The sequence below is a fragment of the Alexandromys fortis genome, unplaced genomic scaffold (genome assembly GCF_014885135.2).
Source record: "Alexandromys fortis isolate MF-2015 unplaced genomic scaffold, M_Fortis_MF-2015_v1.1 scaffold_2_1_26212458, whole genome shotgun sequence".
NCBI lineage: Eukaryota > Metazoa > Chordata > Mammalia > Rodentia > Cricetidae > Alexandromys > Alexandromys fortis.
In genome coordinates this window covers 14,772,646-14,799,701 of record NW_026067930.1, presented here as the reverse complement: position 1 = coordinate 14,799,701, position 27,056 = coordinate 14,772,646, and the positions used below count along the sequence as shown (strand labels likewise).

The following is a 27,056-nucleotide window of genomic DNA, read 5'->3' as shown; positions in this document are numbered from 1 at the left end:
GTGAGCGTGCCTGCATCACAGGTTTGCCTGCGGTCGCTCATCTCACCCTCCTTTCCCTTGGGTGACCCCCAGTATCACTGTCCCTTCTGTAATCATCACACGAGGCCTCCCTGAGTGCTCCCGCATCCCAGAGCTCGCCTCTGTGTGTGCTCCCCACACTTGCTGTGCCACAGGATACCTTGCCTGCCTCGTCTCAACCCTGCCCTCCATGCCCAGACAGTTGCCAAATGAAAGTTGCATGAATCATTTCTCAGGCTCCTAAATGAGGAAGAGAGAATTCTCTAAGGTTTGCTCCTGATCTTAGAAATCGAAACCTCCAGTGTCTTTAACACAGGAAACTTGACCATCCTTCGGCTTCGGGTCTCAGTTTTCCTCTCACAGGGGTGATAACACTCCAAGAGTCATCATGAAACGAGGCTGAAGCTGGAGCCCGGCGTGATGCCACCTGCCTGTAATTCCAGTACTGGGAGACAGAGGCAGGAGTTCAAGGTCAGCCTCAGGTACCGGTGAGTTCACAACCAGCCTCGACAAGACCCTGTCTCAGAAAGAAAGAAGGGAAAGGAAACAGATACTCTGTACAGCCACTGACCGTGGCTGAGTTTAATTCTATCTCAGTATTAATTCTGGAAAATAAAGCTGTATTTTAGGATTCCTTCCTCATCCGTCACTCTGCTGTCCATGGGAGCATGTTTGCCTGGGTCGTTCTATTTGTGCTGGCTTTACTACTTTGATCTCCTTCGAAGCTGAATCACACTTTTGGAATGAAATAGTCATGGGCTTCTTTATCATTAACTTTTTTTTTTTACTATTTAATTTAGAATAAGAACAAGATGATAAAATTAGATACAAGAGGCCTCTGTGTCATCAAGTAACCTAGCCTACTTTGGGTAACAAAAATAAATTTGCTTTAAATACTTGCCAGCTCGTTTGGGCCAGCCAGCTTTGTTAGGATGAATGGCCTTCAGTCTTGTGCAGTGTGAGAAGCCATCTCTCCCTTAGAGCTCTTCCTGACAATTAAACTCTCCCTCTTCTTAATTTCATTCCAGTGCTCCTAATTATGACCCTGTAATTAGCGTGCTGATTACATCCCCTGCGCGATTTCTCTGCCTCCTTGATGTTCACCCTTCATTTATTTTTAGTGTGCTTCTTCTCTCTGCTCTTGAAGCCCCTGCCTACCTGTCCCCCACAGGGCTTGTAGCTCAGGCCTCGGCGTTAGGGAAGCTCGTCCCGTAGCCGCCCTGCTGCTCCAGATTTACTTGCTTTTGTCATGAACACCACATGGTATAGCTAAGGAAGAGAGCTGTGGTCTGGGGACCCTGAGAGCTGTGGTACAGTCTTGTCCTCCGCCATGCATTCAGAATGATGCAGATCCGGCCCAGCATCCCATGTAGGAATTGCATTTGGACCCACAGCGCTATCTTCATTGTCTCCTCAGGGTGGCAATTATCTGGAATCCTCATGGAGTTCATAAAGCAAATGCTTGGGAGCTTTCTCCTCTCACTTTCTTTTTCCTTACTCTTTTTTAATTTTATTTACTTATTTTTTGTCCCCACTTACCAATAAGATGTTCCACTCACAGCAGTACTATCTTCTGTGGTGTAGGACCACAGGCACCCAAATCTCAGGCCACCACAGGTTTGAAAGCAGAAAGACAGGCCAGCCAGTCAACTTCCTTTGTTTTTCAGAAACCATTCCCAGAGTTCTCATGTTGTTTCTGGCTTTGTTGCCACCTTAATCCATTTACTGGGGTTTCTCTCCCCTCTCTCTGATGAGGGCAAGATGTTTTAGTTCGTCTTCACAGTGGCCTAATGAGATGGAGAGGACGCGTTAAGGAAATACCCGTCCAGAGTTGGTGGCAGAGCCAGCCAGTGGTTCTGAGGCCTGGACTCTGCCAAAGCCGCTGTGTATATGCCTACAGGAAATAGAACCCCCTTCTCTGCAGAAGAGCTGGAGAGTGAGCAGAGCGGTTGGAAATCAACAAGGACCCTAGAAGAGTGCAGTCCACATCCCACCACTGTGCCCTTGCCCGTGTACCATGCATGGGAGTCTAGAGGTAGTGAAAGCCGGCCTTGGAAAGCATGCAGATTAGTGGGCCACACATAATTCTGAAGGATGTGTTTACTTCCCCACAGTGCATTTGGGGGTCTCCTGGGGACTCCTGGGAGCTCTCCAGAGAAGGCAGAGACTTGGTAGAGCGCCTTTCTGGACCCATCTTGGTTCCTTCCTTCTGTGTGGCAGAGACAAGGCTTGTATACATCATGACCTGTGTCAATGCTGCGGCCATGTTCCATGCTTGCTCCACTCTCCTCACCTGCCTGGAACATACAACCTTCCAGTGAACAAGGTCTGCCCTCCCTAGCTTTCCTGGAAGTGAGGACAGAAAAGACCAAGCGTTCCGTGCTAAGCACATTGGGAAGCCCCGTGAATGTCATGACGTTTTAAGTGTTTACAGAATGAGCAAGTGACTCACATCTATTGTATACATCCACCAGAGCTGTGTCCTGAGCTGATCCTTATTGTGCAGTCCTGTGTCTTCCTGCACATGTGAGGTGGGTTCCAGAGAGGCCCGGACGTGGGGGTGGGACAAGGAAAGGGGACAGGAACTTAGGAGCTTCATCAGTGGGTGCTTTCATGGGTTTTCAGTCGATCACCCTCATCTGCCAGCTTCTTGAGTCTTCCTTCCTGCTTCCTCTTCTTCGTCCTCTCTTTTATTTCTTTCAGTCAGCAGAACTTTCCCCTCGGGTAGGACGTTCTTTGTTGGCCTAACTTCAGACAGAGCTGTGCAAGCTGAGGGCAGACTGTGGATGTTACTTTAGCTCAGGAAGTCCCGCCCTGATGACCTGGCCACTTGGCCAGCGAGGAGCCAAGCTACTCTGTGGGTAGCTTTGTGACATCATGGTGACAGGATGGTTAAGACTCCTCAAGCTTTGACATTTAAAATTTCTTTCTAGGCCAGCCAGTCCCAGCACTCTTGAAGGCAGGCAGACCTTAGCTAAAAAAATAAAAATTTTCTTCCATAATAAACATACTTTAGAGGTTGACCTCCTGGCTTTAAAAAGGAAAAAAAAATTTACCTTATGCCAACATAGGGAGTTGGAGTTTTTGTTTGTTTATTTATTTTGCTTATTTTGTATATATTTTGTGAGGGGGTTGTTTTGAGACAGAACTTTACTGTGTAGTCCAGGCTAGCCTTGAATTTTTTTCAGGATATGTGTTTTGACTCTCTATGTATGTATATGTGTATATATATATGAACACACACAGACACAGACACACACACACACACACACACGTATATCTGGTCCCCTTGGAGGTCATTAAAGGACAGAGCATTGGGTCCTCCTGGAACTGGAGTTAAAGATGGTTGTGAACCACCATGTGGGTTCTGGGTCCAACCTGGCTTGTTTGTAAAAGCAGCAAGTATTCTTAACTGCTGAGCCATCTCCTCAGCCTCTTGAGTCCGGGGTTTACATGCATTTTTTTTTTTTTGAGATACATGCTCCTACTGTAGCCCAGGCTGGCCTCAAACTCATAGCAGTCCTCCTGCCTCAGCCTTCAGCGTGCTGGGATTAAAGGGCTGAGCCGCCACACCTGACTCGAAAATCAATCGTAATACTCTTCAGCAAAAAAGATATTAAAAGGAAACATGAAATAAAGGGAACTGGTAAGGTGGCTCATAACTGGAAGCTTTTGTTGCGGGGGACCTTGGTTCAATTCCCTGCACCCCAGTGTAGTCAGCAACTATCCACAGCTCCAGTTGGGGAGCTCCAGCACCCTCCCTGACCTCTGTGGACACCCATGAGGGTAAAATGATAGAGTAGTAACAGCAGCACCATTTTAAAAGGAAACATAAGCTTATGTGGTTGCTATGAAAGGTCTGTGGCATTTTCTGAGTCTCACACTGAGTATTTCTGATGATTCTTGATTAAGTCTGGATCTGCAAGGAAACGCATGCCTGTCTTGTCAGCCTCAGGACTGCACTGGACACTGGCAGGTGGGACTGGCGACCACCGGTGACTCTGTAACACAGGTTCTTGCTCCCTTCTGCATGTTCTCCTAAAACAGCCACCTTTAAGGATTACAGTTCAGCTTTGACGTTGAGACGCTTTAGAAAACAAACCACAATAATAGGGCTGGCCTTATTCTCTTCTTCAGTTCTCACTGTCTGCACAGCCACTTGACTAGTGTTTTGTCCAGAGGTGCCAAAGTTAGAAGAGACGCTGTGGTGTGGTGATTGGAATAAAAATAGCCCCTATAGGCTCAAATATTTGATTCCTTAGTCACGAGGCACTCTAAATTGTCTGATAGGGTTAGAGGATTAGGAGGTGTGACCTTGTTGGAAGAAGTGTGACATTGGGGCAGGCTTTGCGGTTCAAAAGCCCATGCCAGAGCCAGTCATACCCTCTCTGCCTGTGGATCAGATGTGGATCAGCTCTCAACTCCTACTCCAGCACAATGCCGTCCGCCATGCTTCCCGCCATGATAATGATGGACTAAGCCTCTGAACCTGTAAGCAGGTCCCCAACTGAGTACTTTCCCATGGTGTCTTCTTCACAGCAATAGAACAGTAACCAAGGCACATGGGTAAATTGATTCGTTCCTTTAATTAGTTGATTTAATGATATGAATAAGATATCAGTGTACTAGCTTATATCTTATAGGATAGACCATCTAGAATATATCAGGGATTCAAATAGCGTCGTAATCCCTGTCCTCATGAAAATTAAAACATTGTATTTATAAAGCTGGGAGTTTATAAATCTCAGTTCCTTTTTTAAATAGCTTGATCTTTGGGCTTTGTTTCATCATCTGTTTCAGTTTGACACATGGGATAAATGTGGCCACCATCGATCTTACCAGTCTCATAAATTTTGCCTGATCTCATGATGGTGTGGAAAAGGCTCAGAAACCGTTGCTGACTCCTCTATTGGTGCTCACAGTTACTGTAACCATGTCAGCTGCACGTGGTGGACCACACAGCTCATCATATTTTCTCTCTATTTTTTCTATATGCTAGTTAACTTTTGAAAGTATTTTTTGTGTGTGTACTTTGGGGTGGGAGGGTCACGTGCATCCCACAGCACACATGTCGATGTCAAAGGACATCTTATGGGGCTTAATTACCCTCTTCTACCATGTGGGCTTCTGGGAATTAGCTCAGATCATCAGGCTGGAGTGCAGGAGACCTGCCTCAAAAAGGGGGTAAACATTACAAGTAACAGTGCTGTGGTTTACTTAACTTCAGTCTGGGGCTGGGGTAGGGTTCAGGATTAGACCTGGTACTACACAGAATAAAAATCCTTAGTCTGGAGACTGGAGAGACAGCTTAGTGATTATAAGAGTATGAACTTCTCTCGCAGGGAACCCAAGTTTATTGCCCAGGGCCTGTGTTGGACAACTCAGAACCATCTGCAGCCGGGAGGGCTGATGCCCCCTTCTGGACTCTGCAGGTACCTGCACTCACATGCACAAACACACATACAAATAATTTAAAATAAACATATTTTTCTAAATCCACACTCTATCAAATACCTATTTTCAAGTGCTTTTATTTGTAAAAATACAATTTTTATTATAGAAGCTGCTATGCTTAAGTTTCTACAGTTGCAGATCTCCCTACTTGGTAGATTCAACAAGGTTAAAGCAGTAGACACATTTTTATAACTGTTATATGCTCCTCTGGATCAAATGCTTTGGGGCAAAGGAAGAGAATCAGAATTTATGTAAGGCCCTACTCTGATGTTGTTTACGTCTGGGAATATGACATCTGACTTTGGGGCATTTAGTTCTGGCTGAGTGGCGTGGGCATGGAGACTGTACAGTGATGTGGCTTGGGTGGTGTCATGTGACTTCTGGAAAAATGAGAAATCACATCAAACCAAGTCATTGTCCTCTAAAGTAATTGCCTTCCAAACAGTCTTTTTAGTCACCCTTGGTAGCTCATGTCTGTAATCTTAGCAGGAGCCACGCTTTCAAGGCCAGCTTGGGTAATATAGCGAGACTCAGGCAAGTCAGGGCTTGAGACTATGAGTCCCTGACTCAAGACAAACAGCAACACTAGTCTTCTTGGGTCTCTGGGTATGTGGCTCACTGGTGGGCACTTGCCTTGCAGGCTTGAGGTCCTGGGTTTGATCCCTGCAGGGGCTGAGGAGAATCAGTTTACGTATAACGACACCAAAAGCTCCTGCTTCAGTTGCTGGGCCTTCACTGAACATCCACGAAGCTCCTGCTTCTTCTGTCGTGATGACAGTGGGAAGATGAAGGAGGCAGAGTCCCCTCCGTCAGGGAGTCTGTAGCCTGGTGGGGAAGTGACGAAGTGGAGCTGGAGCAGGGTGTTCCTCTGCTGTAGGACCACGCAGAGGAAAAACTTGAATTGAGTCTTGAAGAATGGTCAGGGATTGGTGGGGGAAGAAGGAAGAGGTAACGAAAGAACATGGCAGAGTTGGACAAAATATTTGGTACGGATGCTGGGCTTGGGTTTGAGGTAGGAAGCCATGAGAGACCAGGATTCTCTGGGTGCCAGTGAAGCAAGCGCCTTGTCCTATCAGAGACTATAACTGTAGACCTATCTAGCTGGGATACAAAGAATAAACTGGAAAAATGGGTGAGCAAAGAACTTTGTGTAATAAGGAAAACAGGGAGCGCTAGGGGTTTGGCTTGGAAGAGCAGCACTAAGAATGAAGAGGACAAGCCAGAGAGATGGGTCAGGAGTGGTGTCAGACTGTCCTCACCCACCCTCTAATATAAGAAAACATAGAAGGGTGAAGCTGGATATGGGGGTACATGCCTACGGTCCCCGCTCTCAGGAGGCTGAGGACCACAGCTTAAGGCCAGCCTGGGCTGTGTATTACGTAGGAGGTTCCACAGCAAGACCACGACAACAAGGATAAGAATATAAACCTTAAGGGGATTTCTTCCGTCTTTCCTTTCAGTAGACTGTGTGTAAATCTACATAATCGAGATGCACACCTTCTCAGTGATAGCTAATCAAAGTTTTCTCGGTAGGTGAGGTCCATGTTTGTTTGTTTGTCAGTTGCACCAAACAAGGAATTTGAATGTGTGCATTGGATTTCCTAATGTTGCTTAATGATGACCACAGCTCTCTTTTTAAAAGTACAGATGGGCGCCGGGCAGTGGGCACACCTTTAATCCCAGCTCTCCAGAGGCAAAGGCAGTGAGTTCTGTGAGTTCGAGGCCAGCCTGGTCTATAGTGTGAGTTCCAGAATAGGCTCCAAAACCACACAGAGAAACCCTGTTTCATAAATAAATAAAAGTATAGTTGGAAGCACTGTTTTGGTGATATTTTTCAGTACTTATTGCTCTAAAACCACACAGAGAAACCCCGTTTCAAAAAAAAAAACTAAATAAATAAATAAATAGTACAATTGGGAGCACTGTCAGGTGAAATTTTTCAGTACTTATTGCCAGGTAATAACATAGCCCAGTCTCACCTAGGTGGCTTTTTTTTTCCCCACCAGGTAAATGCATGGGTTTTTATGTTTTTGTATTTTTGACAGTATTTAATAGGTGAAAGCAACTTAATGTGTGATATCAGCTGAAGACAAAAGACATGTCTAAACTAATAGTAGATAAATTGATAAATGGAAAATATGTATTATTAAAATGTTGACTCATCCATAGGAATGATCTGAAACTCTTTACTCTTTGCCTGTGAAATCATCAACATATGTCGAAAGAGCCAGGGAAGGAAAGCAGACAACAGACTGATGATTTTGAGGGTTCTGTGTCAGCAAATTGCACGTGCCAGGCTAATTTAGGCTTCACCACTGCCAGGGGCATGGAAGGTTTTTCCCGTACAGAACCCTAGGCCAGCCCATTTGCAGGTTCTTTGGGACGATTCTGCTGACTGCACATGTGTTACAGGTGCGCACTGGATGCTCACTTCATGGGAATTTGAACAATAATGTCAATAAACATTCTAATACTGCTAACAACGCACTTGCTTTTTGTCAGGCACCCTTCTGACACCAGTAATCCTAGTGTTTGGGAGATGGAGGCAGGAAGATCCAGAGTTCAAGGTAGGGCCAGTGAGATGGCTCAGTTATATCCACCAATCCTGAGTTTAATGCCCAGAACTCCCATGATGGAAGAAAACCAATTCCTGCAAGTTGTGCCTTCATCCCCCACATGCATTGTACATGTGTGTGTATGCCCTTGCAAATATGTGGAGGTACACACACACACACACACACACACTCTATAAAACAAATGTAAGTTCAAAGCTAGTCCTGGCCTAGGCTACCTGAGACTATCCTGTCTCAAATACTGCACACCAGCAACACCAACCCCAACACCAACCCCATGTCCGCTCCTTTAGCCATCAGATACCACCATTAGTCCATCTTATGGCTGAGATAACCCACCCAGGAAGACCTAGCTAACTGAACAAGGCAGGTCCAAGCATGCTGTTTCCAGTCACCATGTTCTTAAGTACTGTAATTTTGGCTGCCTGGCAATCCTTCCCTCTTACCACACCTTCCTGGACCGTGGCTTCATCGCCATCTTCCTCAGGAGGTCCACCTGTACCCCTCTCCTCACCCCCATCTCTAGGGGTGCTTCAGTACTTCATTTGAGGCACCTCTATCACCAGCCATTCCTTGCACAGGAGCAGCAGCGTATTTGTATCAGGTTCCATCTTGTGATTGCATCACAAGGAACCTCCAAGGTCACTGATGAAAAGCTACATTCCTATAAAACCATATAAAGGAAGTTAAAGCTAAAAGTGTGCAGAATAGAAGGCAAAGAAAGGATACTGGCTGCTGAAGGCTGGGGGAGGTCAGGGAGGTTGGAGTGGTTCAGGTGGAGATGGTTTCTCCAAGTATGTGGACCAGAGATGACTGTAGAGTTATGGCTCTGCAAAGAACAGGAGGAGAACAGGAGAACATCCTTCAGAACATTGACCTGAGGTGTGGTGGAAGAAGTACATTTAAGGAGGCAACTGAGTTGTGTTAAAGCCGAGTATGGTAGGCATGGTGGTGGACATCTGTAATCCTAGCATTTGGGAAGTGAAGTCAGGGGAATTGTGAATTCAAGAACTGATCTATGAAAATCCTGCCTCAAAAATAGAGCACATATGTATATATTCTGGTCAAAGGTCTTCATCATTGATGCCTATAGGAAAACAGCTTTCCGGAGAGGTGGCCCTGCTTTCTCTTGGAACCTGCTTTCCAGAGGTCTGTGTGCGTTCTCATGAAGACACTTGGCTTTGGGTGTCCTCTATGTGACTGGCCTCTCCCAGGACAGGACTTTTTTTTTCATGTACATAGTGGTAGGTAAAAACAGTGCTGCTAGCCAGGCACTCGGGAGACAGAGGCAGGCGGATCTCTGTGAGTTCGAGACCAGCCTGTGAAACCCTGTCTCGAAAAACCAAAAAAAAAAAAAACAGTGCTGCTGACCAGACAAGTGTGATGACTCGGGGTCTGTGATTCCAGCACTTAGGAAGCCGAGGCAGGAGGATGGAGAGTTTGAGAGCAGCCTGGACTGCTTAGCATGACCTTGTCTTAACAGTAATCATCGTAATCATAATAGCAGTAATGGTTCAAAATCTCAGTGTTTTAATTCTATCATATTAAGTATATACCTAAATACAGATACCTGCAAAATAGCTGTTGTTGGATCCATCTTTCATTGTAGCTGTTGATCTGATGACATTGTGTTACCCTCTGTTCACGGAATATTTTTGTTGAAACGTTTGTTTGGTGACTTTTCATCCTGGGAAAGTTCTGGCATGCAGCAGATCCTCTGTTCCGTAGACCCAGTCTGAACGTGACGCACGCCTTAGTTGTGGAAAACTGTTCACACAGCAGACACTGCATTGACACAGGAAGTGCTGCGAGCCAGGGCCGAGTTCTCTCCAGAAGGGAAGCTTAGCTGAGAAGCTGCTGTTCAGAACAGACCACCAGTCCCAAGAAGAAACTGAGGTACAGAACTAGATGCCTAAAGTCATAGGAGGGCCCTCAGCATGCACAGACACCCAGACACACACACACACACCTCTCGCTTCCAACCCGAGGGGCTGAGCCTGCTGTCACAGAACTTTCTCGCTGCGATTTGAGGCTGGGTATTCAGGTAGGACCCATCTAGCCGAGCCATAGCTGGTACAAAAGCAGTCTCGTTTGAACTGCAGAGTTTCCAACTGGGATTCAGTGAGCTGTGCCTCCATCTTCTGTGCACCCACTCGCTCATCCTGTCTAAATACGCTGTCCCAGAATATTGCAAGTGAAAATCTCAGCAGGCAGCAAATATTTGCATAGCATTTCCTCCGTGTACCACTATTTTTGAGAGAAAAGTGCTTTTAGAAACTGTTCCGGCCTAATTGAAAAAGTACATAGCAATCCGCATGTATTTCCCACCAGCATGAAACTGTCTAACAAGTAGCCAAATTTGGGATCCTGAAGACAGACAAGTGACTAATGCTAGGCTGTGTGTGGCCAGAACCAAATGTATTTTGTGACCACAAGACCATGTCTGGATTCTCCTTTGTAATTACCACACAGCCTACTGTAATTGTAAAACTTATATTTACTTCCTGCCTTTGACATGTAATCCAGGGTCCAGGGCTGCACCCAGACCTACAGTGAAGTCCTCTCTTATCTGACTACAATGTGTAAAATTATTGAGATTTTGTGTGTGTGTGTGTGTGTGTCCAGGTCTGTTAAATGTGCAAGTATAATCTTGTGAAAAAGTAAGCTTCTGCCTTATTGGATGAAGCACTTTACCAACCTAATGTTTATTGAAGACCTACTATCCACCATGACTATTTTAGACTCTAGCAACCATAAGAAGACCACAAAGGCCTTGGCTTCCTGGAAGAGATGAGGGAGCTGAGAAGGAGGAAGGGAGACACGCGAGAGCATGGTGCGTGTGGATGTGAACCCACCCAGCACAGTGCTAGGCGTCGGTGGCTTGTGCAGCTTGGAACCTCAGAAAAGCCCTCTGCAAGATGACATTTCAGTTGACATTTTAAATGACAAGAAAGAGTGGAACAAGCAAAGGGCAGGGAGAACATTCCCAGCAGGTTAATGGAAAGGCCCACAGACAGGAAGGAATTTGCCATGCTCCCAACACAGAGCAAAGGCCAGGGTAACTTGAATATGGCCAGTAGTGGGTGACTGGTGGCAGTGGAGTTGAAGGGCTTTGATCACAGCTGTGACCATGTGTGGTGTGGCCATTACTAAATCGGCATCAGCCTGGAGGAACTGCCGCTGTCTCGGCAGGAGACGGTCATGGTTTGAGCTGGATTACGTATCAGAGGCAGGAAGTGACCAGGCAGAAGGCCCAGTCGTAGAACTTGACAGTGGGCTGAACGTGAGGAGTAGCAGAAGCAGTATTCAGAATGACTCCTACAAGTTCAGCCTTGAGCAACTGGGTGGTGCTGAGGGAGATGAGAAAGACCAAAGGCCTCGGCCTTCACGGCTGCAACTGACTAGTGCCCAGCCCACATCTTGTCTACTCCATGCCCACCCTGCCACACTCCAACTGCGTGTGTCACTAGGACATGGGAAACTTTGGAAAGACCGCATCCATCACTTGCATTGTTTCTACTTTCTTTGGTATTTCATTTCATGGCATCAAGAAAGAAAGGAGGTTATATATTTATTCAGGCACTGGGAAGATAGTTTATTGATTAAGATGGCTCATTGATTCTTACTCTTCCAGAGGATCTGAGTTTGGGACCCTATACCCCTATCAGGGGATTTATAACTACCTGTAACTCCAGCTCCAGGGAATCTAATCCCTTCTAGCCTCTGAGGGCCCCCACACACATGGCATATTCTCACACATATACAATAAATAATAAATATATAAAGTTCAGGACTTTGGGATCTAGCTTGCTTCCTTACACAAAATCCAGTACCACATAAACTAGGCATGGTGGTACACAACTGTAATCCCATCACTCAGGAGATAGAGACAGGCAAGAAATCAGTAGTCCAAAGTCATCACATGCATAATAAATGTGAGACCATCCTCTACTATATAAGATCCTGTCGTAGAGGTGGGGATGGGGAGAAACATCTATCAATCAATCATGTGATTACCTAACGCCTACCTTGCTGCATCCATCCACTGTAATCTTAGTTTCTATGCAGGCTTTCCTCCTCAGCATGGTGCTTGGTCCCTGAGCCCAGGCATCTAGATGCAGCATAGGAGTTCTGATACCTACCCATTGGTTAGAAGTTAACGGCTCGCATATTTACCTAACAATATTGCTTAGATATGCCTGTCCAGCCATCTCTCAGTAGCCATGAGGGGTTATCTCTGAGACATTCAAGTCCCTTAGACACAATGGCAGAGCGTTTGCCCAGAACACACAGCCTCTTGTAGTCCTAAGTCATCTCCAGGTCACTCACCGTACCCAATTTGGTGTGAGTGCTCTGTAAAGAAGAGATACAGCAAGAGTAAAAGGCCTGTGCATGTTCAGTGCAGACAGAGATGTTTTTCAGTTCGTTTTCACCTATGCCTGATTTAATGCATGTATTTAGAACCCAGGCGTGTGGAAAGCTCAGTATAGAAAGTAAGACATCACATTTGATTGCTTACCTATGCATAGTCAGGAACACTTTGTGATTCCTTAATAAAGATTATATTGACTTAATCCAATTGCTTCTTTATTACATGACTAGCTTTTACAGTTGCCTTAGAAATGTCATGGGGCTTAAAACCTTATCTATACAATAGAAATAACAATACAGTCCTTCACAGGTTTTATACAAGTATTGGGAGAAATAATATCAAGTTACTGAAGTAGTAGTCAGCAAGCGAGCTATTAGTAGTCCTAATGAGACCCCTTGGTGATGGAGCGTTCTAGAACCAGCACATGTTTGCAGCATTCAGGTGGTCCAGCTCTAGAACGTGGGGAGGCAGGCACCCTGTGAGCGTCCTGCCCAGTTTTAAACAGAATCTGTACTTTTGTTTGACTCTTGGTGTTCTCGAATAAAGAGACTTCAGACAGCAGCTAGTCCCACTTTTAAAATATCTGTGGTTCCGGCAGATCTATATCTTTCCCCTGGCCTGGCCTTGACCACATACACCATGCAGTTCTGTACTCTGGATCAGCTAAACCACCGTAAGTGATATATTTATTGCCAGATGCAACCTTTTGTGAGCACCTTGTAAAATCCCAGCATTAATGTCATTTTCTATAAATACAGGTGTAGGGTGAGGAAATGCTCTTTGGAGAAGTGTCGCTATTGCAATCTTTCCCCTTTTAGACTCTCGGTCTGTGGGCTATTACTCACTGTTGGCATTCACCCCTTCTCTCTTTTGTTACCTCCCTTTTCGTGATCTCTACCATCGCTTAGTTCCCCACTCAGCCCTCCCTAGCGGTTGGCATTGCATTTGGGTTGTGCTTTCTTGCTTCCTCTACCTTTTGAAATTTAAAAATAGAAAATAACCAACAAGCCCACAGTCTTTCACACAGGCTGAACTCTGCTGTACAGCTAACAGATTTTCCGGTGAATTCCACGCTGTAACATTTATAGTCAGAAATCTGCCATCCGCTCAGAATAAACTCAGCAAGAAAGTCACAAGGAGCTCCTTTTATTTCGACTATCAGAAATAAACATCAGGACTAGGAGGCAACAGCCCACTGGAGACAGCTTTGGAAAGTGAATTCCAGGGGCATCATGACTCCCCAGCCTGCCTCTTGCCTTTTTTACACTACCTGCCCAGTTTCCTGAGTTGATAAAGGACCCTTTAAGGAGTCTGACTCCCCTCCTGTGAATGCCAAGCCCAGGGCTCAGGAAGCATGCAGCCTTCATAGGTATGAGCACTATTTGCAGAAGCCCCACCTCATATCACAGTAAACATACAGATGCAATTATATCACACCTCATTTCACAGCAAACATACCAAAATGTAGCACCTTCCATATTCAACGCCATTTTATTGCTGACAGGTTTTTTTAAACTGTTTTTTCGATTTTGCTTTGGAAATGGATTAGCTAACTGATTTGTCACTGGCCATTAGTTTCTCAGCAATTAACTTTGCATACTTGGGAATCTTTATCAAGTTAAATACTAGATCTGGCCTTTATATTGATTCCAAATGAAGCATTATTAATTACTAAATAAGCAATTAGTTAGTATAAACAAATAATAAATACATTTGTAGGCCATGAATTGATTTTAAGTTGGCAGTTAGCTTGTTTAGAATAATGGACTAAAAACTTCTGAGGAATACTTAAGACCATAGTGCCCCAGTTTTGGACTTGGGTATGCTTGGATAGACAAGATTAGTTGAGCATTCATAATCCAGAGAGCTGAAATCTTAAATGTTCCAAAGTCAGAAATTTGGAGGCCTTGTATACACTCAAAACGATTTCAGATTTTGAGATGCCTAGCAGTAAGTGGTTTCCAAGGTCTCATCCTTGAAAAGGTGTCAGGTTCCAGGCACTGCACCCTGATGCTGTGCAGTTTCAAATGTTCTGCTTGCGAGTCCAGCATCCTCATTCTCACCTTTTCAAAGAGTAAGCGCTGGTTTAGGAGTTGACGCTCCCACACAAACAGAGAAAGGGGACCCTCTACAGAGCACTCAGGGTAGACCCTCCAACCTCCAACGGTTCACCCACTAGATGGCCTTGAACAAAAACTTCAAGTCCTTGTCCTGCCTCAGTAGTATCTTTCTAGACAGACAGACAAACAAACACTTCACCCAGCCTGAGGAGAGGCCCAAAGTAATTCCATAATGGAAAGGTTTACAAAAACCATCTGACCCAGAGTCGAGGGTTTTGCTCCCACACCTTGACAGGAACGTGGTTTTAGATCTGTAGTCTACCAAAATGGAGGAAGGAATAGGCCATCGACAGACAGTTGACAAGCACAGGTTAAATAGCCCTTACCCTGAATGCTCAGGACCAGAGTGTGCCAGGTTTGGCATAATAAGGTATCTTGAGGATAGGATTCATTACACATAGAAAATTTACTTAAATTCCTTATACAGTTTTTACACATAGCTTGGAAGCAATTCTATGCAATGTATTAGATGGAAGTCCTCACCAGAAAGAAACCACTCAAGCTAAAACTGACTCTGATTTTGTACAGTATTTTAAATGATTATATCTATGAAGCAAAGTTTCACAGTGGCACTGTCCAAGACTGGTGTCATATCAGTCCACAAAATGTTGTACGTCTGGGGGTCTTGCAGATCTCAGACTTTGAGGTTTAGAGAGCATCAGCCTGCAGCCTTTCCTCAGAAAGGAGTTCACCTATCCTGTCTCACTCAGAAGTCGCCCCGTCCCGTGTTTTCCTCGTAAAGGGCAAGCGGGCTGCAGGAGAAGGAAATTTTGGAGGCAGATGGCTCTGCGTTAGCAGCCTCACAGTCATGCGCAGCAGTCACCAGTGCAGGCCAGCGCTTCAGGGTGGCCTCCAGGTCAGCTGTCTTCACAATGGCGCTGTGACGTCATTAGCCTCGCCACTCATTCCTTCATAAATGCTCTGTGAGACACTGGCATTGTGAGGGTCTGCATGCCAGACAGATACTGGAATCTGCCTTCTAGAAGCTCCTCCTCCTGTCTTCTTCTTTGAAGCCAAACATCTAAGATATTTACAAAACCAGAAAACAGTGCACTTTGGTTTGTTCTGGGAAACATAATTACTTTTAACTTTTAAAATGTTATTTATATGAGCCAGGCGTGGTAGCACACGCTTTTAAGTGCACGTCTCAGCCCTCGGGAGCAAAGGCCACCCTGGCCTACAGAGAGAATCCCAGGACACTCAGGACTGTTTCACAGAGAAGCCCTGTCTCAGAGGGGGAAAACAAGCTTAAAAAAAAAAAAAAGTTATTTTTATTGACACATAATGGGATGGGATTGTTGCTATTACTTTTAAGTGAAGCAATAAATGTATTTTTTAATTCTTTAGTCTTAATAGCTACTACATTAAATATTGATAAATACAGCCCATATTTTGAAAAAGTTCCTTGGAGTCCTCAGCAACATCTAAGACCTCAAAGGAGTTCAAATTATACTTTCCAAAGTTTGACTGTTTCTGCACTGTATGGCAGTAGGTCCTGTCTGCTGACTGTTTCTCTGAACCAGGAGACATGTTGTTTTTTTTTGTTTGTTTGTTTTCTCCATTTGTCTTGGCACCAAAGCTTTGAAGCAGACTTTTAAATACACCTTGCTAGCCCAAAGCCTGTAACTGGACCCTGAAGAGACCAGGTCCCCCGACTCTGGCAACCACAACCTTTGTTTCTAAGCAGTTTGCCCTTACAGATTAATTCTCTGAACTTTATAAAGTCTTATTTTACAGCTCTGGGTCTTGGGTTCCTTATCTAAAGCGACAGAATTGGGGACCCTTTAGGATCCCAATAAAAGCAGAAGGTTAACTTACGTCTTCCAAGTGCCTGGTGCAGAGACTGAGGTCAGATAGGCCCTGAGGAACTTCCTGCCCTTCCTGTCTCTTCCTGGCAGGCTCCTGGGCCAAGCAAGCTCATAGCCCCCTTTCTTCCTCTAGACGGTCTGCATGCAGACAGAGAGAATGGCTGCACAGAAGGAATTGATGAAGATATGATTGTGACCCAGAGCCAGACCAATCTCATCTGCCCCATAACACAGGTATGCCTCCTCTTTCCCCTCAAAGAAAATGCAGTTAGGTTAGTTTCACAGGGCCAGAAGGGTTCCCATTTACCTTCTGCTATCTCACTGTGAGGGAGGAAGCAAAGAAAGAAAAGTGATGAGCTCAAATTGTATACCTGGGAGGTTTGTGGCTAAAAAACACTTTCATTCAATCATATGCTCTAGGGCCTGGGAATAGAGTCATAGCCCAGAGGCCCCTGGAGCCCTGCATTTCCTGATCACAGAGCTAATATTTGGGGCAGGGTGGGGGGGCGACACAACTTGGAAGTGGATGGTTAGTATACCTGAAAGCCTAATCTCTCATTAATCGTAGCTGGAAATGAAGAAGCCAGTGAAAAATAAAGTGTGCGGTCACACCTACGAAGAGGAAGCCATTGTTCGCATGATCGAGTCCAAGCACAAGAGGAAGAAGAAGGCCTGGTAAGTGGGTCCTGGAGGAAGAAGAACACCTTGGTGGTCCTCAGGGCATGTCATAGAAAGTCTTCCCTAGTCATGGCTCTGCCCAGACTGTCCACAAGGAAGGCGGCTTTCTGGCAAGAGCAGTGTTCAGAGGACATTGAAGGTACTTCAGGCACACCATCAAAACAGGAGGAGGAGGCTGGGTTGGAGGCTGCAGATAACAGGAGTCTAGTGAATCCTGCTGTGTCAAAGGCAGCCAAGGAACTAGCTTAGTGCACGGAGTGCTTACCTAGCATACAGGAAGGCAGCACACAAATCAGGCACGGACACTCATGCCTGTAACCCAGCAATGGGGTGAAGACGGGCTTGAGACATTAGAGATTATCTTCAGCAACACAGAGAGTTTGAGGCCAGTCTGCATGAGACTGATACTCTTCTCTCTCTCTCTCTCTCTCTCTCTCTCTCTCTCTCTCTCTCTCTCTCTCTCTCTCTCTCTCTCTCTCTCTCTCTCTCTCTCTTTCTCTCTCTTTCTCTCTCTCTCTCTCTCTCTCTCACACACACACACACACACACACACACACACAGCAAACCAGAGTAGCTGAGGATCTACAGAACTGTGATCTAAGAGAGACACACACCACCCCTACCAGTGTCTACTTAACCAAGAGGAAATTACCTTACTCTGTGCTTTCTGCTATGGCACTTTGGTGTAAACACAGTAACGTAAACCTCCTAAGACAAGTGTTCATATCCAGTGGTCTGCCTTATCAGAGGAAGGCTGCACAGACGGTTTCAAGAAATCCATGGCTAACTCACCCATGAGCATTTGTTTAACTCGGAATCTTCCGTCCCTTCTCTCCCTACCTCCCAACCCCAGGACCACGGCCCTGTGCCTGTGACGAGAGTCCTCAGTGGGCCACACTGGAGCTGACTGGTTTTGGCATCTCCTGAGCTCTTATCGCAGGAATGGAATGGCAGGTGTGACCGTTCTCAGGCTCTGATAGCAGGTCCCTTTGATGTGTGCTTTGCTTCTGCATCATCCAGACCAAGAATCGGAATTCCCCTCCCCTCCCCATGTGGGTGTGGGCTGAGAAATAGCTCCTAGAGACTGGAGAAGCTCCTTGGCCATTCAGTCAAGTAATTTACAGGATTTATTCTAGAAGAAAAGTTGTTTTGCAGCCTAATGGCTGCCTAACGTAGACCATTAGTTCATCTCTATCTAGCTGTTTTGCATTTCCGCCTCACAGTCCAAATGTGGAATTTCCCTAATGACCTTGACATTTTCCATTTGAGCGTAATTTTGTTACTGGACTTCCAAGCCTTCCCTTTCCACTAATTTCTTCCTGGTGTTCCTTCTCACAAGCCAGGAAGGGTCACTGTGCCCACTACGAATGCCTCCTAGCTCGCCATCTTTTCCCTTCTGATCATGTGTGATGCTCTCCTCATGTTGGGGGTGGAAAGGGCCGGAGACTACAAGGCATGGTTCCATTTCCCACCAGCAGTCTCAGGGCCGGCGGCAGAACATTCCCACACGTCAGTGGCCCTTCCAAGTATCCACTCCGACTTTCCAGCGCCCTTTGCCTGTTCTGAATTGCTCACAGTACTTGCAAGCACTTAGCACTTGTCATCCAGAGATGCCTTCTTTGCACGTCACGCTTCCATGGTTAGGGTGGCAGATACCGTACCACAAGGTTTTGTAGTCTAATAGTCACCATTAAGTTCAAGTGGAAGAAGGCTAGAGGTTTATAATGATGACGTTCTTACCAGGCCTGATGCCAGGGAACGGTGAGGGAGTGCTTGTAGGCCAGTCCTCCTAATGTTTTTCCATTGGTCACCCCTTTTTACTAGGTCAGATGTTCCCCCTTTTCTCCTTTCCATGTGTATATGTGTGTGATGTGTTTGCATGTACGTGTATTCACATGTATGGGTGTACATGTGGAGGGGTATGCATGTACATTATGTGCACATACATGTAGAGGCCCAGTGTTGCTTTCAGGGATCTTCCTTGGTTTCTCTTCCACCTTCCTCTTAGAGGTAGGGTCTCTGAAACCCCAAGCTTGCAGATACAGGTTGGTCTTACTAGCCAGAGTGCCCCCCTGGAGATCCCTGTCCCTCTTTCTGAGTTTGGAATTATAGGCATGGCACCATGGGCTCCAGGGATCTGCCCTCTGGTCCTCCTATTTGCACAGCAAGTGATCTAACCACTGAGCCATTCCACCAGCCCACTCAGCCCTGACTATATAGATATATAAAGTACACAAATTAAACATTTGCTAACAATAAATTATAAACAAACTTATCCTAAAAGAGCTCTGCAATCTGTAATATATATATATATATATATTACATTTATTAAAGGTAAAAGCAAATCTATATACTAATGAGATAGATGTGTCTGAGTTTACATAAAGATAAATATTGACTGAATAGTTGATACTGCAGAATAGAGTATGTTTTTCAGCTGATTAGAACCTTTGAGTTTCTAATTGTCAATGCTGAGAACACCATAAATACATAGTACAAAAATTGGTGGAACTATGTTTACAGCCATTTTAGAAACTGTTGGAAATTTTGTTCTAATTCCAAGCCAAAATTCATTTTACAATTTTTTATGAAATCTAATTCAGTAACTCACCACAGTTTGTAAAATCAAACATTCTACTACATTACAATGCAAAGATACAGTGATCTACTCCAGTCTGTGGAATAGTCGTAGGAAAATACTGTCTTTTCTGCTGTTAAATCGTTGTTTCTATAAGAGCAGAAAACATGTACAGAAAAGAAAAAAACACAGCAATTTGTAAGACACAGTTGTCTCGAATCTGAGCTGAGGTTTTCCTTGGCGCTGTGTGGTGTGACAGGAATCACGGCAGAGTGCACTCAAGTGTTCAGAACCAAAGCTACGATGACGCTGTGTGGCGCAGCGTGGATGTGCATGCGCAGCAGAGAGATGGCCCCGCAGTTAAAGCACTAGCCGCTCTTCCACAGGACCCGAGTTCAGTTCTCACACCCACCTGAAGCTCTAGCTCTCAGTGGTCCCACATCCTCTTCTGGCTTTTGTACCAGCATGGCCATGGTGCAACAGACATACCTGCAGGCAAACCTTATAGACATAGAAAATAGCAAAATAATTTTTAACTGTCTTGTTTGGGTTTTTGTTTGATTCTCCTTTTTTGTTTCTGGTTTGGTTTGGTTTTAGTTTTTGAGACAGTCTCCCTATGTAGCCCTGGCTGTCCTAGAACTCACTGTGTAGTCCACACTGGCCTTGAACTCCCAGCAATCCACCTGCCCCTGCCGATTGAGCACTTGGATTAAAGGCATATGCCTCCACACCCATCAAAAGCTAGGTCCTTAACAAGAGCCTCACCGCATCTGGCCAGCTTTCCCTAGGTGGGCAGTTCATGTGATGGTGGTTACTGTTGGTGGCGGGGAAATGGAGTGAGTCCATAGATGATAGAGCAGCAGATAGGCCGGAGATCTATGACAGAGGCCAAGAACGTCAGCTTCATTGTTTTCCTCCTCTGTAAATGGACAGTAGTCAGTGTAGCTTTCTCATCGGTGCATTTGAAACTTGAATAAGATATTTGTAAAGTAGCTAAAGCACCAAGCACACACACAGTGAGGCTCGGTAACCGTGCCCCTTAATCATCGTCTCCAAGCTTTGGCTAGCATTCACTAGCGCCTGCCAGCCTTACCCCATAGGCACAGGAGACCTTGTTAAAAAAAAGGGGGGGGGGCATTAAGAGGAGCCATCCTGGAGTTGAGGAAGTTACCCCAGAAGCAGTGCAGGGGACAGGCCTGTGCTGCTGCCCCTTCACGGGCTCTCTCACAGAGGAGGAGCACATACCTGGGGTGTGCAGCGCCCCTGACGAATGTGGCAGCGGACTGAAAGTGGGGGAGCAGAAAGAGGGGGTGATGGTTGCCGTTTCTGTTGAGTGTCCAGACTCAGCTGCTAGCTGCCGCTGGTCTAGAGAGATAGAGAAGAAAGAAACTGTCTAGAAGGACTTCTTAGGGGCCAAGTTCAGGCCATCCAAGTCTGAGATCACAGCGGTACAGCTACTTAAACAAATCAGAGGCACAGGCATGTGAGCTCTGTCCTGAGAAGGTGACTGAGGTGGCCATAACAGTTATGTGGCTCTGAGTATAAAGGCGGGGCAACTGTCACTGTTTGCGACACAGCTCTGGAGAGGCAAGCTAGACAGAGCCCTGGCCTGGAAAGAGGTCTCACCATGGCCCCTCAGCACCCGGCTTAGATCCTGCAGTCAGCTCCAAACAGTTTCTTGTTCATCAGTTACAGCGCCAGAGGTAGAAGCCCCTGTGGGAAGCAGCCTAAACCACACCCAAGTTGAGAGGTGCTACAGTCCCAGGAACCAGTGTCAAATGCGGGGCACACGTGGCGTCTGTACACAGCTTGCTCCCATAGGTTTCTGATTCAGCACGCAGTGTTGCCATTTCCCATGAAGCGGTATTTAAGAAATGTCTGCGACATATCCTGTTGGAGAACTCTTTCTCCTGTTCCAATTATGTTACGTTACTGGAGTCCCGGGCACACTGTGTTACTGGGTACCATCTGAACTTTCCCAGCATGCTTCAGTCCCTGGAGAGCTCGCCACTGACTTGAGGCGGAATATTCTTGTGGAGCTTTTCACCCTAAGTATATTGTTAGATTTGTTTCCTAAAATATTCCTCTTAATCATAAAGCTATTATCTCACAAGTAAAGCTGCCTGCTGATTTTCATGGTAATAAGCTGTGGCTGATTTTGACCCCAGATGTTTGTTTTGGTTTTCTCGTACTGAGCCGGATCCTCAGCAGTCATTCAAAGTATGTCAGGCAATGTGAAGTGAGCAGAAGTGTGTGATGTCAAAGCAGAATTCCCTTAGCAGCCAGTCACTGGGCCTCTCAAGCAGATTCTTTATCTCTCGAGTGGAAATAACGTCATCAGCTCAAAATTCCTGGGACTCGAGAGCTGACAGGGAATTCCTTCCAGATCTGTCCTAACACATCTCTGGGCTGTGGAGAAGACAGGGAGCCAGCTCCTTCAGGCTCAAGCTCATCGGCAAAACTCACATTCAAAGTGCCAAGTTTGACCGGGCATGTATTATCCCAGCACTGCGGGGAGGGGTAGAAACAGGCAGCCCGGGGCACAGTGGCCGGCCAGCCTAGTGTATACTTAGCAAGCTCTAGGCCATGAAGGACCCTGTCTCAAAAATAAATAAATGTGCTCGTACCCGAGGACGGCTGAGGATGTCCTCTGACCTCCACTGCATGCACACGTGCACACACGCGCACAGCGGCATATACACCTGACGGGAAGCCTGCTGGTGGACAGCGTGAGCAAACAGCTGTGGGGCACATACGGCTGCCAGTCATCTCACTTCTCTCGCTGCTCTGGGACACACCACCCTGGACTCGAGGGCATGGGACAGTTGCTCCTGTGTGTAGGTATGACAGGAATCCGCCCAGCTCTTGCTGCCAGAGGTATCTGTACACCCACTTCCTGGAGCTTAGGGATCAGACCCTAGCGTTCTTAGGACCCAGATCTGAGCCCCTTGCGACTCATGTGGTGTGATCATAAGCTGAGACTGGGGGCCAGATTCCCACAGCACCTTGGGGCCCTCTGCACCCTGAGGCCTTTCCTTAGTAGACACTGAAGTGTGCCCCACGCTGTTAAGGAATGCGCTGCCCTGTGGTTGACCCAGGCTCGGGATCAGCCTCTCCTTCCAGGCCTGTGGGTCTGAGCCCTTCAAGGAGATGATACGGGAGCTGATGCTGCCACACCTGACTTGCTCACCAGGATGTCCTGGGGATTACGGCCTAATGCTTGGGTTGTGTTGTTTCTCAGAGCAGGAGTGCCCTGATTCAGGCCCGTGGCATCATGGCCTTTTCTTGGCCTTTTTAGTTTAAAAAACTTGTTTGTTTCTGTGGGGTGGGGTGGGAGATGAGGCTGTCCCCTTGTTCCTGTGCTGGCCTCACCTCCAGGAAGTCTCCCCAGAGATACATTCATGCTGTTGAGTGGTTTGCACCCTGTCACTCGCTGAGCCATCTTGTTTTGAGGAGATGGGACTGGTAGCTATGGTTTAGCATAGCAGCGGCTGTGTGGTAAGGCCTGGGACATAACCCTTTGCTTTGGCATAAAGGGCCCACTTGATTCTCACTGTGCCAGGGTGTCTTCAGAGAGACAAGCAACTCTGCTTCCCTCTGTCTGCAGGAAAAACCTTGTGTAGTAATTTGAACAGTGTCAGTACCAGGGGAGCTGACTGCCAGGCTTTGCCACTTTTCTGGAGATGCCTCACTGTGTAGCCCAGGCCAGCCTAGAACTTTCTGTGCGGTTCAGTCTGGTCTAGCACACTCGATCCCTCTCTCTCAGCTCTTCCATCTTCAAGTTGTGCCTTTGCCGTCAGGTCCCCTAGCCGCCCTTGGAGGGACTGCTTGGTTTGTGTCTCTGTCCCCAGAGCCTGTCTCTGCGTGACACAGATCTCACTGAGCTCCAGCCCATCCACATAAGTGTGGGCGCCTCCTCTGCAGCCAAGTGGTGTGGTTCCTTCCATCAGCCATTCTCAGAATGCCCTCATTTACTGACTAAAGCCACTGATGTCATCAGGAAGTCCTCCCCCCCCCTCCACTTCCCTCCCCAGGGCTTACTCACTGTCTGGCAGATGGAGATAGACCTTGTTCTCAGGAGTCCGTGCTCCCAAGGCCTGGTAGTCACAAACAGAGCTCAGGGCTTTGCCCATCAGGGAAGTTTACCTCCAAAATGCCTGTTCTGCATTTCCACATCAGGGAAGCCTAGGGGGTGACAGTTCCCGGTTCTAAAACGAGTGTTGTGTGTGTGTGTGTGTCTGCATCATCTCATACGTTGAGATTTCAGAGCACAAGGGACAAGCTGGGGTGGGCAGCTAGGGCTACACAGCAAGACCCTATCAAAACAACAACAACAACAAAAAACTCACATGCCTGAATGTACAGGGCACGTTCAGCATTTCAAAATTAATTCCTGTCCTTCAGCTTACCATCCATTGCACCAATGTGCTTTGAAGGCTCCTTAATTCCAATATCAAGACCAAGAAAACCTTTTCTTTCCTATGATCTGAGGAATTGTAGCTCTCAGGTCAGCTTTTCTTCCCTCTGCCTTTTACGTTTCTCCTGTGTTTGCTGGCTGTTTAGAGCCATCTCAGGTCCTGGGGCCAAGCTTTGTGTGGTGGGCCAGAGCCATGTTTGTACTTTGGGTTAGGTGGCCCTGCACTGATCACACAGAAGTCCCCTGAATGGGTGAATGGTGCGTGTGTGCACTGGGTCTCTGTGAGTACAGACGGACCAGATAACTTCCCGAGAGATGGCAAAGTGGGGGAAGGTATGGAGTACCTCAGGGGGCTGTGGCCATGTGGAATGGGGACCCAAGCTCAGAAAGTTTATCTGGGCTACCAACCAGCAGCTGATTGAGAGAATTCAGGACGTACATGAGCTTGATTCCAAACACGGGGAGCCCAGCCCTGCTCAAATCTTGTTCATAGTAAAAAGATCAGGTGACTCAGTCCAAATACTGCCCTGGCTAAGGCCGAGCTGGCCCTTGAGCCCCACCCTTTTCTGGTGACTCACATTCTTAATTCCCCACCTCAGGCTCCTGGCCAGTCCCCCACGCCCCACTCAGTGTCCCCACTGAGAGGCCAAGTGGCATTCAGAGGGACATAGTCCAGGCAGGACTCCTGGCCCATTCCTTCCCACCACACAACAGGGCCCTGCAGTCGCCCATCTATCTGTCTTCCCTTTCTTTATCCGTCTTGACTTCCATCCATAGGTTCTGCAGGTCCCTCATCCTCGTGTGTGCTAGAGTCTGTCTCTGCCAGGGCATGCAACCCTTGCTGCACCTCTGGGACACCCAGGAGTTTTCTCTGCTTCATTCATCCCTCTGTCCTCTGTGAAGTAGCATCACACCCCCAGCGCTATCTGAGAAAGCTCCAGCGGGGGTTGGGGGGTGTTCTTTTCATAGTTAAAATGAGACCCAGGGCTAAGGATGATGCAGCTTAGTTGGTAGAGCATTTGCCTGCCATGCGTAAAGCCCGGGTTTGACCCCCAGCACAGCATATAGCCAGGTCTTGGTGGTACACGCCTGCAATCCTAGCACCTGGGAGATGGAAGCAATGGGAAATTCATTCCCCTCTATGGAGGAAGTTCAAGGACAGCCTGGGCTATGTGAGACTCTAAGTCAAAACAAAAAGGAAAATAATAACAAAATAAAATAATAATCCAAAGTGTCCCCTTGCCCCTGATCTCACTTCCAAATTCCTTCGCTCTCACTGCAGAGCACCTGTCTAAGCCTTCTAGGCAGCCCAGGCCACAGGCGGCCTGTTTCCACCCTTCCTTCCCAGCCTCTCCGACCCCGTGTTCCCTCCACCCTGCATTGCTTCTCTGCTGTTGTGGCATGGTACTTGGTGACTGCCTGCCTCCTGTGACAAAGCAAGCTCCTAGTTGTAGGTGCTGCTCACACATCCGCTTGCATCCCCAGCTCCAAACCAAGCCGCCCTTTAATAGGGCGTTTGCATGCCTCTGAGTGTCGAGGGGTTTGGTTTGTCTTTGTTCCGGTTCTTTCATAAACTGGTCTCGTTTCAGCTAACTATGAAGTTAGCGCTCAAGGCCTGGGACAGAGATGGACTGACAGTTTGCTTTCTCCCTCACAGCTGCCCCAAAATTGGCTGTAGTCACATAGACATGAGAATGTCGGATCTCATCCCAGATGAAGCCCTGAGAAGGGCAATCGAGAGCCACAACAAGAAGAAAAAACGCCACTCTGAGTAGGAACAAGCCCCCCTGCCCACAGGGATGCCAGCAGCCTACCTCCACCCCAGCCTCCCGAGAGTGAGCTTAGAACGCAATTCAGGGCTCACTGACCAGCACGCTGCGTTTAGGGTAACACCTGATGGCTAATTTAATTGAATGCATTTTTCAAGTTACGAACTAAAACACAAGTACATTATACTCTTTATTTTCAAGTGCTCTAAAGTTTAAAATAAAACTTTGATAATCCTCAGCATGTCCAGTCTGTATTTCTTCCAGTGCATAAGGGGTTCCTAAGGTACAGATCTTCTTCTCACTCCTGCTTCTGAATGGTTTTTATAATTGTTTCAACGGAAACGTGTCTTTGGGGTGGTAATTAAAGTAGAAAAGCAGAGAATCGCGCCAACCGAGCAGCAGTTTCTGTAAGCAAAGCCAACAGCAGCATCTGGTTGTGAAGCGAAGCCAGCGCACCCTCCTATGTACTTGGCGTGACAGTGCTGGATATGGATGTCTTCATTTGTCGTGAGTTTCTGAATGGTGTGGAATGCCCCAGGACCACACTCCCCAGGGCAACTGTAGGTAATGCCGTAATGTAAGCTTAGCTGCATCCCTAGGAGGGCCTCAGGTGTCACATGGGAAGCCACCACATCCTGAGCACTCTGCTGAACTCACCGCAGGGTGCTACTTGCCCGGGGACTTCATCCTCTAGGCTCTGTCTCCACAGTTCATGGTGTCTTCAGCAACAGGGACTTACCTTCAGCTTCTGGGGGCAGCGAAGGGGAGTAGCAACAGCCTATAATGTTTTGGGAAGCTCTTGGACAATCCTAACTAATGATTCAAAAGAGCCTTCTTATGCCCGGTGTTGGGACTTTTGTTAGTTTATGGCTCTTGTGAGGAGAGTTATCAGCCAGATGGAAATTACTCACTTGAACTCTGTATGTATATGATATGTATACACAGACCTGTAATTTTCGGTAGGAAGATATGACTTTCAGACACGTCTATCATTTTACGCTCATCTGTGTTTATCTTTGCCCATTCCCTACTTCAAGTCCTCCATTTTTCCCTTTTCCTCCCTCAAATTCCTTGTGCCCCGTCATTCCCCACCCTTTCTCTCTCTTTCTCTCCTGTTTCCCTCCCCCACCATGGTCCCCTTTTACTTCCCTGATTTCTGCAGTTACTCCAGGTTGCACACTTACATCTGAAGATTTGGAACTAGGAGCCTCCAATGAGAGACCAAACGTTTGTCTTTCTTGATTAATACAATCTTTTCAATTTCCATCC

The 27,056-nt window shown here is 46.7% G+C and overlaps 1 protein-coding gene across 2 annotated transcripts in view; it reads left to right on the top strand.

The window, feature by feature from the left end:
* Nsmce2 (NSE2 (MMS21) homolog, SMC5-SMC6 complex SUMO ligase) overlaps positions 1-26,025 on the top strand; it is a 202,633-nt gene extending 176,608 nt beyond the window's left edge. Inside the window, exons 5-7 of one of the 2 annotated variants that reach the window (XM_050145358.1) lie at positions 16,479-16,579; positions 16,914-17,020; positions 25,676-26,025. In XM_050145358.1, coding sequence (XP_050001315.1) covers positions 16,479-16,579; positions 16,914-17,020; positions 25,676-25,793 — 326 coding nt within the window. In that variant the 3' untranslated portion in view covers positions 25,794-26,025. The other variant, XM_050145359.1, reaches the window with a different exon arrangement.
* The last annotated feature ends 1,031 nt before the right edge of the window (positions 26,026-27,056 follow it).